General features: G+C 36.6%; 2 protein-coding genes across 2 annotated transcripts; both read right to left on the bottom strand.

Annotated features, from left to right (window-relative positions):
• Positions 1-1,441: 1,441 nt before the first annotated feature.
• On the bottom strand, positions 1,442-5,172 carry LOC133516312 (uncharacterized). Its single transcript, XM_061849184.1, has one exon. The coding sequence runs from the start codon at positions 3,186-3,188 to the stop codon at positions 1,695-1,697; it is 1,494 nt and encodes a 497-aa protein (XP_061705168.1). The 5' UTR covers positions 3,189-5,172; the 3' UTR covers positions 1,442-1,694.
• A 56-nt stretch (positions 5,173-5,228) lies between these two features.
• Positions 5,229-6,393, bottom strand: LOC133516314 (uncharacterized). Its single transcript, XM_061849191.1, has one exon. It carries the CDS (start codon positions 6,391-6,393, stop codon positions 5,299-5,301), a length of 1,095 nt encoding a protein of 364 aa, XP_061705175.1. The 3' UTR covers positions 5,229-5,298.
• Between the last annotated feature and the right edge of the window lie 7,280 nt (positions 6,394-13,673).

Raw genomic sequence — 13,673 nt, forward strand, 5'->3', positions numbered from 1 at the left:
GGTATATGTTCCTCTTAATGCTCACAGCCATTAAGTAACTTATGATTGTTTACAAAAACAGGTTTAGATATATACATACCTATAAATATCTAGGTACCACTTTAAATGGTGGGTTGCAGAAACCTGTTAAGTCGAAATGTAAGAAAAAAGTCTCATTCGGTTCAGCACCTGCCCATTAAGTAGGGAACTGAGACAAAAATAGACTCCCAACGTCCCAACCGGTTAGCGTACGCTAATAGGTACCTACAGCACAAGGTGAAAAGGAATACATTGAAGTAATAGGATGAAATCAGGATAAATGGAATCCTAAGCAACTAGTTAAATAGAATCCTAAGAAAGCATCATTTATTTATTTCTTTATAAATTCGTGTCTCAGATATTTTAATAAAATAAAAAGTTTAGTCAAGAGTTAATTCCTCACAAAGTTCACGCAATAGATCGTAGTTACCTATATAGGAATTTAAAGTATAAATGCATACGAGTAAGCTATTCTCGTTCGCTAGTTCCCTGCTGCTCACCGGCCTGGATCATACCCACTATTTATAAACAGTTAGCAAGTAATTGGTATAGTGTTGTGCCTTTGAGATAATCTCAGGAATTTAGTGAAGCGAGATATTTTTTGCTCAGTAATTGCCGCCTGTAACTCGCTCTGTGGAATGTTTCCGACCATGGAGCATGTGAATCCTCTGGAATATATACACTGCTACTAGTTTAATTATATTTAGGTACAGTCGGAAAAATATCGGTTTGCTAATCTGCATGATTAAGCCATACTTTTCTAAAAAAAAGTTTGTAAAAGGGATGAAACTCATAGGATTATTCTGTTTAAGAGCAACATGATTTGTTATAAGTTTTGTATTAGTTAAAACATAATTACTGCCCACAAATCAAACAAATACATAGGCCATGCCTGGATAAGCTAAGTGAATCTGCCCCCAGCGAGTTTTGGCTTGTATTTTTTTTTTATGATATGGCTTTATATTAGTGGCAAGTACTTATGCAAGGTATCAGCCCCCAAATGCTATATATACATTTTGGTAAAAAAATGATGTCGTATAATTGCCTTTACTATATGCACAATATATGTGACGCACGTCAAAATCGGCTCGCTAGAAAAAAAACATTGAGGTTCATTTTTTTTTACCAAAATCTATAACATTTGGGGGGCTGATATTTTGCATCCTTGCTACTAATATAAAGCCACATCATCAAAAAAAATTAAAAGCCAAAACTCGCTGGGGGCAATTTCACTTAGCTTATCCAGGCATGGCCTTTAGACCGCTCTTACTGTTAGTACAGACCGATTGACTGTTATTACTTTGCCTTATTATTAATACCAACGCAGTAGATAAATAAAATATAACGCAAAGTGAATGGAATAGTGATTTATAATGACGACCCTTGGAAGCATAAATATGTCGGGCGTAAATAAAATATTGACTTTAGTCGACCGTGTTTTTATTCCTTTATCAAATACTTATTAGTATAGCTTAATAATAACATTTGGTACGGGTATCTACTTAGTAGTTACAATCATATCGTATCGTCCCTAGAACCGGGCATCGGTAACTGGGAGAACAACAGACAGGCGCTCCTTGGACACGGCATCAGCCGAAAATCAGAGAGCTCACTCACGACTCTTCAGGTACAGAGTGTCTTAAATAAATTATTGTTACGCCAGCACTGATTTCACTTCAGAGAGGCACATTAGGTGGTGTCTTGCAGGGCTCCGGCGAAGGCGGGCGGCGCTCCTCAGGCCGCCGGGAACGATAGTATGCGCAGTATGGCAGCGGGTCCCAGAAAGCAAACAGTGCTTCGCGTGTGTCTAACACCGAATTCAGCAGCTTCCCCACAGTAGCTGTAGTTGTGTGCCCACAACGACTCGTCGAAGCTTGGCATAAATAAGGCAGTGATACTCCTACACGAGCTGCCATCGCAACTAACCTGTTCCCGTGCCCGTTTGTCGACGCTTCTTCACGTACCAGTCTAAATGATATGTGACCAGTCATGGGTTTCGACGGTGACAATGATGACACATATTTTTGCACCCACAGGTCGACCTCTTCGTCTTTCTGCGGTACCAGTCCTTTTCTCACGGAATCTACGCGACATGTCACGTTGTTCACCGCTCGGGATTCCTTTAAAGTCGTACAAGTTACAATTCTTTCTCCTTTGGGCTCCTTGATAATAACCCATGGCTTCTCTGCGCTTATTTCGCGTGTAAATCTAAAGTTTGATTTGTCTTCTGGCATAACGAATCGTAGCCGGTCTCTAGCACCTCGCGCTCCAGCACTAGCGATATAATACCGGCCTTCCCTGGTAGCGTAGTTCTCGTACCACAAACGAACATCGTGTTCGCTGGTCACTACCCAAAACTCCGGTGTCGCCAACCCGGCCGCGCGGCACACGCGTATCAACTCCAAAGGGTCATCCAAAGTTACGACGTCACGAGCACTAGGCACGAAACACTGACAGCCCATCACTTCTAGATATGGTTTGGAGAGTGCGTCATAATAAGCCGGGGTCGAGGAACTCACGGGTACATAGAACACCGCTGATTCTCTGTCCACTATCTCACGCAAGGCGCGCGCATAGGCTAACGGGTCCGCCGGGTTGGGTCGTGGTATTGTGTAAAATTTGTTGACGGCTGCAGAATACTTCAGCAAAGTAAATTGACCCTCCAACTCGAAGGCGACGACTCTTGCCCCCGCTGAGTGGAAATTTCTCGCCAAGTGCAACGCTTGAACAGAACTTCCGCCACTGATGAGGACGGTCCTTTGCTTGCTGATTTTTTCTGAACGGAGAGCGCGCGCAATCAATTTTACCACTCCTATTGGGCACTGTATGCATTTCCAGAAAATAAACAGCGACGCGGCGATCCAGAGTGTCGGCAATACCACGAGAATCTGTTTCCAAGCTGGGTGTGCGATGATACTTAGCAGAGCGAATAGCGGTCGGAATAAGAGTCGAGGCCCCCAGGTAAGGATTCTTATGATACGGGGTAGCGGTGGCGGGCGCTCCGGAGAGATGGCACGTTCTTCGGGAATAAGCGAGAAAGTGGAGGAGAAAGACCGTCGCAGGGCGGTGAAGGGCGGCGGTTGGTGCGAGCAGCGCTTGACACGCGGAGAGAACACGAGCTCTGTGTTAGAGCGCGCGAGGCGGCCGTACTCGGGCGCGCAGGCGGGCATGGCGGCGGGACTGGCGCGCGCGCTCGTCGCCGCTGCATATAAACTACCTCGTTATCAGCGTGCCCACCGAGCGCCCGCCGCTCATCTTTGCACCCAATTAACTACTACCTATATTAGATCGAAAACAAACAAATACACTGAAAAGGAATTAGGATAATGAGCTGATAATTAATTAGGACGCGAATTCGGTGAATGATGCCAACTGCAATGATTTGATATTTAATCGTCTGCAATAAACGCAAAGTCCAATGATGACTTTTCCTTTTATTATTTTTTGTTTGTGCAAAAGGCGCCGCTAAATGGGTAATTATCGCTCAATTTTTTTGTAAGCGACTGAGACATGGGTATATGAGATATGGCCAGGTAGAGCACATAAACAATTACTTTAGAAGAAGTTTTAATTATTTCTTTCACTACTAATAAATAACAAGTGCAATGATCGTTTTACAATATTATAACATTATTTATCTTAAAATCTCATTCTAAATTCTAAATAATAATTTTACACAATATTTGGTACCTACTCCCAGGCCATAGGCAGGCATATGGGGGCGTTTACTCGCAGTCAGTGCTGAATTTTCGCAAGCTTAACAGCTATAATGAGGACTTATGTAGCTTTTTCGAGTTAGTGCAGCTGGGGTAAATGCTCTCGGTACCCTGCCAAGATTTGTTAAATATTTATAGATTCTAGTTGCAAAGACGCACATAATATTTATAATGTATTAATACACGTGTAAAAGTACAAAAACTTGTACTAATTCGAAGTAGCATACAACAGGTTCAGCCGAAATTGGCACTTGATTCGAAATTTTTTTTTTTTAATTATCTGTTAACTCTCATTCATCAAAGCTTAATTTCTATTTTATTGTGATCTATAGTTCATTAAAAAAAAACATTTAACAAGGAATTACGGAAATGCAAGTAGTATCAGAGCATTTTACAAATGTAAGGAAGGAACTTGCTGCAATGTACCTCATATACATTTATGTAATGAGAGTTTTCAGTATTTCCAAACATTACATTCCTTAAACATTTGCCATCATGTCCAGGCGATTTGCAGCATTGTAAGACAAATGAATCAATATATTTCTATAACCTGAAGAATATCAAAAGCCTAAAACAACAAAAACAATTAAATAACATTTAACAAGCAGATTGACTAACATTTAGGAACTCTAAAAAATAGTAAAATCATTAATAGTAGATTGTGTCACAAGGGAACAAAATGACATATTTACAGCATGGGTGTTCATTGAATCCTGAGCGTAGTGAGGGATTCAAGTGTTATCGCCTAATGTGGAAATAATTTTGCCACCATATGACATATACTCCTTTTCACATTACCTATGAGGATATTATGTGTGAAAATATTATTTAAACTAAAAAATAGTATGAACATAATCAATTATAAAGAAATTGTAATCTGTTATGTGCATACTTTTTTCATTATTGATTCTGTTAATATTTTATAGTAGTAATAAAATGTCCTAGAACTGAAAAGTGCCACTTTAATCCCTCCTATCAGGGCAGAAAAAGCTGTTTTCCGAATAGATGATGTGAAAAACTTGTTTTAAAATAAATGCCTTACTGCAAGACTACACTTTATATTAGTTTATCTATTATTCAAAGTATATGAATGTGATGTGATTTGACATTTACAGACTCAAAGAGAATTTAAGTATACATTACATAACACAAATATACATTCAAAAAAAATTGTTGTTTTAGTCAAGTGAGGTGTCATACCTTTAGCAAAATATTAATTAGTTCACTATGGAACCCAAAAACTGATATATCCAACCCAACATTCATCATAATTATTATGAAACAATTTAATTAACATTTGTATATATGGTTCTACTACACATATACTATAGTTAACACTTTTACTCTGCTAGGCCAGTGACTATAATAGTTAGAAAATATTTTTAGGTTCAATATACAGAGTTCAAATCCAGAATACAGATATAAATGTGATAAAATCATATTTAGATATCTTTATAATCAATATCTATTTTTCTAATAAATACAAACAGTAAATAACAAGTTCTTGCATTTTTAATTAAATTAATATGGAATTGCAAACAGTAAATTTACTATTAAATTATAATTATAAAATGAAAGGTAAGTTAGTTTCCTTCAATTCAATTGAGCCATTCTTACAGACTATGTGCAATTCATTATGTGGCTCTCCCTCAAACCTGAACCGCTTCGGGTGGGAGTCATCCATGAACCGGCCCAGCTTCATTATTTTGTCATCTACTTTTATTCTATCTGCTATCAGATTTGTGGCTGGCAAATTCTTAAGTATGTCATGAATAAGTAACTCAACTTTACCCTTTTCATGTATGAAAATACTGCTTTTGTCTATCAGCTGGGAAGCATGCATAAATACTTCTCCACTCTTTAAGGAAGCTTGCAGGTTACCTGAGAAACCTGTGATGCGCAGATTTCCTTGCTGAATCACATCTATGGTCACAGCCCTATGGAGATGATCCAATGATATATTACCCATAGCAGTTATGAAGTGGGACTTGTCACTGTAACAGGACTTGACGCTGATAGAGCCAGCGTGAGACGTGACAGAGAAAGAATTTGCCATAACATTGTTGCAATCAATTCCTGCATCCTTGCCTGTTTTCAAGTCTATATTGCTTGCTACAAGTCTGCCTTCTGTCTTGACTTGACCCTGCACACTCTCCACTCGAATATTCTGTGCCTTTAGATCCGCGACATTTACTGTTCCTTTCTGAGTTTTTACCACAAACTCTTCTCCTTCTAATTTCGCCAGATGCACTGAAGCATTGTCAGTCGTGGTAACATGAACTTTTAATTGATATGGAACTTGTATCAGGCAGACGTCATCTCTGTCTGAAGACGTATTTTTATTTAGCAATTCCAGGCGTTTAGAAGATTGTTTTACTTGAAAATCACCTGTATCTTTGCCTTTACTATACAATATCATAGTCAGCTTGTCGTGGGCTTTTATATCATTAACATCAATTGGCTGCACTTTCACATGAATGGGGCTTTCCACAAAGATCTCAGAAGCTTTGTTATCTATTGTCTTTTCCACAGTTCTGACAATATTTAACTTATTCAAATCGGGCAAACTGCTATAATCAACAAAAGTTAACCTCAAAATTTTGAGGCACTTATGTAAGACTCGTTGACCCACCGGAGAGAACATATTTGAATATTTCATACACTTTTCAAAATTATTAGAACATTATTCCTATGTTATTATAATCTAATTAGTATATCGCTAATTTCATATTGGTTTTTATAACACTGACAGTACTCTGTCGGTCGACATCTGACTTTGACAGTGACAGTCATGCTTTTTAAAAATTATATTTTCGCAATTCGTTCGGTTTGTTGGTCTGAAGTAACTGTAGTTTGTTCTGTACATACATAGTGTAGTGTTCATATTGTTTAATAGTTGTATGTAGTCTATTAGTTAGTCGTAATTTGTATTTCTTTGCAGATCGGATACTCCACCGAACAGTGTCTATGACCGTAATAAGATTCATATACTAGCCATGTCTTATCCAACCTCGACATTGGCAGAATCATCAACACCTTGATGGAGCCATAACACGAAAAATTGATTAGTGAGTATTATATTCTTTGGTCTGAAGCAGCAGCATTGATAATTGAAATTATTAGTGTTAAACCATTACCGCATATGACCCAATTTCACGTGTTAGGTTAAATCGAAGTAATCAAACCACAGTTTTTCACTCAACTAACTATATTTGAAACACTTGTTTACACCTCGGAATCCAAGCACCGAATGCCGCTCGGACTTGTTATCGGTTACCAGTTCAAAACTCGATCAACCCACTTTGTTTCAATAAAAGAGCACGAATAGGAACTGGCAACCAATCCCAAGTCAATAACATTACTTTATTTTCATTAGCAGTATTAACTATTGTACAATATATAAATGAATATTGAATATGAGTATGTAGTATTTCTAAATTAGTATAACAATATTTATAATTAATTAGGTACATTCATTATTTAATATGTTTATAAAGTATATATTTAAACCTTGGACAACATTTTAGTTCCATATTTTCACACTAGGGGAACCCACTCGAGTTTCATTTAGTCAAAATATGACTATTAATAAACATAAGCTTACAGATTCGTCCATCCTGACAAATCATGTCACGACCTCGTGTAAGTCCCCATGTGTGATAAAATGTTTCCAATCAATAATGCTTGCTTGATTTAGAAAACATGACCATCTCTTAATTAATTAACGGATTGTCTCATTTATCTGATTAATTATACAATATCTCATGAACTATTATTAAGTTTCAATAGTGAATCCTCTCTTTCCCATGTATTTGCATTACATACAATTTAAGTAACCCTGTGTATTAATTTATTCTCCAATTCATTATACTACTATAAAAATCCTTTATTTTTATAATATCTTACTAGCCAAAAATTTTAAGACTTCCAAAAATTATTTATTAATAACATAATAAATATATACCTTGATAACATATACCATCAATTACTCCAATATCTCATCACAATAATATTTAACCACACCTTCCAAAAATAACCTTTAATCATTCCTTTGAAAAACAATTAACATCCTTCCATCATTTCTCTGAAATAAAAAAAAGATTAACATCCTTCCATTATCTCTCTGAAAAAAAAAAGTTAACATCCTTCCATTATCTCTCTGAAAAAAAAAGATTAACATCCTTCCATTATCTCTCTGAAAAAAAAAAGATTAACATCCTTCCAATAACCATTTTAAATTATATTTAATCATCCTTCTATCCGTGACACTATTTTCGTGGCTTTTATCTCATTTTACAGCTGTTTATTATTAGTATTTTTTTTTTCTCTTGGATCATGATTCCTAAATTCCGCCTACCTCTAATATATCATCCGTTATATCTATGGCTGTGTTACTACTGTTACTAACATCATCCTCTTCCATTTCTTCTGAGCTCGTGTCATCTTCTGACCTTTTGAGATATAACCACGGGTGTATCTTTTCTACTGGATATACACCCCTGTAGATAGCCTTCCCTTTACGCCTCGTAATCTGAGTATCTTCTACTGAATATCTGTCGTTACACATTACCCCAACAATTTTGTACGGACCTAAACATTTTGATATTAGCTTCTTACTCTTTCCCGGGGCGAAAACATTCAGAGTCAGTGTGACCGATCAACGAGCATTTATTGCATTTTTTTATAGGCTTAGGACACTTTGACAAGGGGTGCCCATCTTCTCTGCAATTATAGCAACGTATATTAGTACGAGTATTATCCTTACTTGTACTTCCTGCAGTAGTATTAGGCTTGATCTCCCGAGTCTTTTTACTTGAATGATTAAAGTATCTAACGGGCCCTGTTTTTGCATTACGTAAATATGCCAAAAGCTTATCCGTATCTGTGAACTGTGCTGCCAGGCTGACGCAACTAGGAACAAAATAAGTTTTGTATGGAACTTGTTTCGCAAATCTTTGCCAACGAAGAAAAATAAAACGTCAGTGCTATTTATTCTGTCAAGTTTACATCAAGTCAACTGTCAGCCTAATTGTTTTGTTTGTTATGAAGGTTTCAATGTTTTGTTCTGGTATTTCGTGCATTTTCTTTATTATTTAGTGAAAATATCGATAATAGTGAACCGTGATCGGAGTAAAGAACGACTTTGTTACAATGCCACCGAGAAAACGGTTTACTAAGTGTGAAATATGTGGCAAGCGAGCCACTCGAGAAAATCACGAAAAAAAAAGGGATTTTATGGCGAAATTTCCCTTGGATAAAGACCGGTACGTATTGCTTTAGATACTTTTTACCTTATTTTGGTGCAGCAGGCTTTAAACACATGTACTAAAACTATCGATAATTGTATGTTTATTTATATATCAGTGTAAGTAATTAAATAAAATATGTGAAATTTTCTGGGAACTTCATGCAATATGACACAAAATTAATTCGTCGAAGATTTTCAGTGGAAAATTATCTATCATCTATGCATTAATGGTCATTATTTAACATTTTTTAATCTAGTAATTATTTAATATATTAATCTGAAATGTAAGTAAATTAATCTCTCTTTTTGTTAATCAATAAAAAATATTATACGACATTAGTACACAAATTGACTTAATCCCATAGGAAGCTCAATAAGTCATGTGTTGTGGGTACTTAGACAACGATATATACATATAAATACATAGAAAACACACATGACTCAGGAACAAATACGCATGGTCATCACATAAATAAATGCCCGTACCAGGATTTGAACCTGGGACCATCGACTTCATAGGCAGGGTTACTGCCCAGTAGGCCAGACCGGTTCTCATGATAAACAGACATATAAATACATAAAAAGTTAGAGCATTGATAAAGGGTTGTTGATAATTGGATGCCAAAAAAACATGATTTATAGATGCATATTAGCGCTAAATAATAGTTAACACTTGGAATATAAACTGTACATAACCAAGGCTGTATGTTTTCAGATGCAGGCAGTGGGTCAAATTTGTTGGGAACAAAGACCTGATACATCTTCCCATAGAAAAGTTACATTTATTGAAACATGTATCTGCAGATCATTTTGAAAATAGTGCTTTTAATATAAAAAAATAGTGAAGGATTTTATAATTACATTCTGAGTGTAACGAGGTATTCTAAAATAGAATCCTAGCGTAGTGAGGGATTCAAGTGTTAACGCCTAAGGGTGGTATTATTTTTGCTACCACGTGATAAATTTACATACTGCTTTTTACATCACCTATGAGGAAATTATTATGGTACAAATAAAAAATAAATAAATTAAATTAATTTATTTAATGTTAATTAAATTAAATAATTTAACCTAAGAAGTATGCAAAAAGAGGAAAAAAAGTGATCCCTCCTAGTAGGGAAGAAAAGTGCAACTTTGATCCTTCCTAGTGGTGAAGAACAACAAGGTGTTCTAAAAAAATCGGGTCCACTTTAAGCTCGACCACGTATTAGTCCACTCATAGAACTATCCACTATATAAGATACAACTTAAATGTGGACTCGATCCTAACTTGATTTAGAGTACAAAATTTGTAGACAAGAGTCTATATTTCAACCCTTCCCATTTTATCGATATCGATAAGAAACGCAAGCGTGTAGCGTACTACACTATTTAAATTGCTTATGTTGGTACTATGGTTCTTTGACAGTTCTTTGTGGTACATTTTGGTAATGATTTGCGAAACAAACTGATTCCACTCGCTAGTATGGAAGTCCTGTCTCTTAAAACGTAGTGATTATATGCTCTTTGTGTGCTGCCTCTGCTCCAAGACGCACCGACCTATCGTCTATACCATATAAGATACATTCAACCGCCCGTTTCCCTACTATGTCACAACGATTTAATAAGGCAACTTTTTCGTAGTAATATTCTTCGAGTGACTCTCCAAACTTAGCCTGCTTAGCCAACATGTCTGTTAACATTTGTCCATAATTTTCTTCTGAAGGAAAGGCAGATTTAAGTTTGGCTTGCCACTCGGACCATGAATATAACAAAGTTGGTAGACCCTCGTACCATTTTTTTTGCGACGCCCACCAACTTTGGTAAGGCATAATGTATTATTTGACGTTCTGACCATTCATACAACTGGGCACATTCATTAACCTTTGTTAACCAGTTTCTAATAGTTTGGTTTTTTTTAATGAAGGATCAAATTCTGGCACTACGTTAACGTTTGAAAAAGTTTCCTTATTACCCCTACGAGAGGATCCAAGATTGTCTAACAGCTTTGTAAATTGAGACAAAAACTCACGTGATGTGTCCTCGGTAGTTGAAGATTGCTGTTGTCGAGGGGACACCCTGAATCCGCTTCGTCGTCGCGATGGTTCTCTGGATCGGTCATGGCGTCGTAGTGGTTCCCTGGATCTACTGCGAAGCCGTGGTTCCCGTTGATCGGCGTTGTTTCCGCTTCCTCGTTCATTAGCAAAGGCACGGCTCCGACTTCGATTACGACTCCGGCGTAAATGGGAGCGTGACCTCGTTGATGGTGAACGTTGGCGCCGTACCCTCCGTGGTGAAGGACTCCGCAGCACTCGTCTTCGTGGAGTCCGTTGTATGCTACGCCCGCGACCACCGTCGAGACTTGAGTTTTCATCGGCTGCTTCAGCTTGGGTCTCAGCCGGTAGTGCCTGATCGTCGTCATTCATTTGTAACTGTAACCAAAATACGCGAGGACATGATATGTTCATAACAATCTATATTTTACTTTATTTTACATTTTACTTTACATTTTATTTTACTTTACATTTGACTCTACATTTGACTACTTTACATTTGACTCTACCTCTGACTCTACTTTACATCTGACTCTACTTTACATCTGACTCTACTTTACATCAGACTCTACTTTACATCAGACTCTACTTTACATCAGACTCTACTTTACATCTGACTCTACTTTACATCTGACTCTACTTTACATCTGACTCTACTTTACATCTGACTCTACTTTACATCTGACTCTACTTTACATCTGACTCTACTTTACATCTGACTCTACTTTACATCTGACTCTACTTTACATCTGACTCTACTTTACATCTGACTCTACTTTACATCTGACTCTACTTTACATCTGACTCTACTTTACATCTGACTCTACTTTACATCTGACTCTACTTTACATCTGACTCTACTTTACATCTGACTCTACTTTACATCTGACTCTACTTTACATCTGACTCTACTTTACATCTGACCCTACTTTACATTTGACCCTACTTTACATTTGAACCTACTTTACATTTGACTACTTTGCTTTGCTTTACTGAAAACACTTCTTATGTTAACATTATCAATAATTAGAGAAAACAAAATGAAGCGCTAAACTCATGTTACAATAACATAATAATAATAGTAAAGTAAATTAAGTAATCTGGTCTGAATTATATCTTAAAATATACACTAATACGAGGCACAAGTCTATACTGACTTTCAAATAATCAGTCATCACTCATCACTTTCCTTGTAACTGTAATTTTTTTTTTTTTTTTACAGTGGAATTACAATTTCTACAATAATCATTTTGATACTGCATTCAGATTTAATTACAATAAATATTCAATTAATAATGTAATCACCACCCCCCATAAGCAGTAGCGGTAATTAATTGTTAATAGAAATCGAACGAAATTACTAACTATAAAACTTTAAAACAAGATTAATATGGAACGTTGCTAGCCGCGTATATATGGCAAGAAAATGTACCTAAAAGTCCTGATTTACTCTCACGCGCTGCGTCGCGTTGCATGTGGTAAAACTGCAGGCGCTTATGTTTGTGGCCTATTTCCAACAGTATTAATTGTAAAGTAAAACATGCTAATATATTGAAATAAAAGTAACACGTACCGTTAAATTCATCCCACTTCTGAATATGTTAAACCATTACCGCATATGACCCAATTTCACGTGTTAGGTTAAATCGAAGTAATCAAACCACAGTTTTTCACTCAACTAACTATATTTGAAACACTTGTTTACACCTCGGAATCCAAGCACCGAATGCCGCTCGGACTTGTTATCGGTTACCAGTTCAAAACTCGATCAACCCACTTTGTTTCAATAAAAGAGCACGAATAGGAACTGGCAACCAATCCCAAGTCAATAACATTACTTTATTTTCATTAGCAGTATTAACTATTGTACAATATATAAATGAATATTGAATATGAGTATGTAGTATTTCTAAATTAGTATAACAATATTTATAATTAATTAGGTACATTCATTATTTAATATGTTTATAAAGTATATATTTAAACCTTGGACAACATTTTAGTTCCATATTTTCACACTAGGGGAACCCACTCGAGTTTCATTTAGTCAAAATATGACTATTAATAAACATAAGCTTACATTAGCAAAGAGCATATAATCACTACGTTTTATTATTAGCTTTATTTATAGTAATATTCTACATATTCAATGCTTTATTTATGTCACTTCGAATAATTTTAAGCGCCAATTACATCCCCAGTTCCCGATATCGGGCCCGAAATCAGTCCCAATGTCAGGCCTGATAATCGTTTTCCGTTTCACGAAATATTAGCACATCGTTAACAATATTTGAAATGTAAATAACATAGATATATGAATGGTAGAGAAAGCCTCGTGGCATTAAGTCCGCCTTTTGTACTATAAGATTGTTTTTCTTTTGTGCAATAAAGATTAAATAGATCCATCGATCTCTTGCCACCAATGTGCCTGCTCTTCTTGAGCCGACTGGCATTATCAGGGATGATTGCAAGAGGCCTGATGGGGTGTCCTTGGTTCCTTGGAGCTTGGGACGGATGTTAGTGTGGGATGCTACCTGCGTAGACACACTGGCACCGTCCCACCTCCAACGGACTAAGGTAAAAGCGGGCGCAGCGGCGGAATGCGCCGAAATTTTGAAACGTAATAAATATAAGAGCCTCGGTAGAGAGTACCATTTT

Source organism: Cydia pomonella, chromosome 3 (assembly GCF_033807575.1).
Source record: "Cydia pomonella isolate Wapato2018A chromosome 3, ilCydPomo1, whole genome shotgun sequence".
Lineage (NCBI taxonomy): Eukaryota > Metazoa > Arthropoda > Insecta > Lepidoptera > Tortricidae > Cydia > Cydia pomonella.

Coding starts and splice junctions, on each gene's coding strand:
- LOC133516312 (XM_061849184.1), bottom strand. CDS start 3,188: ATGCCCGCCTGCGCGCCCGAGTACGGCCGCCTCGCGCGCTCTAACACA.
- LOC133516314 (XM_061849191.1), bottom strand. CDS start 6,393: ATGAAATATTCAAATATGTTCTCTCCGGTGGGTCAACGAGTCTTACAT.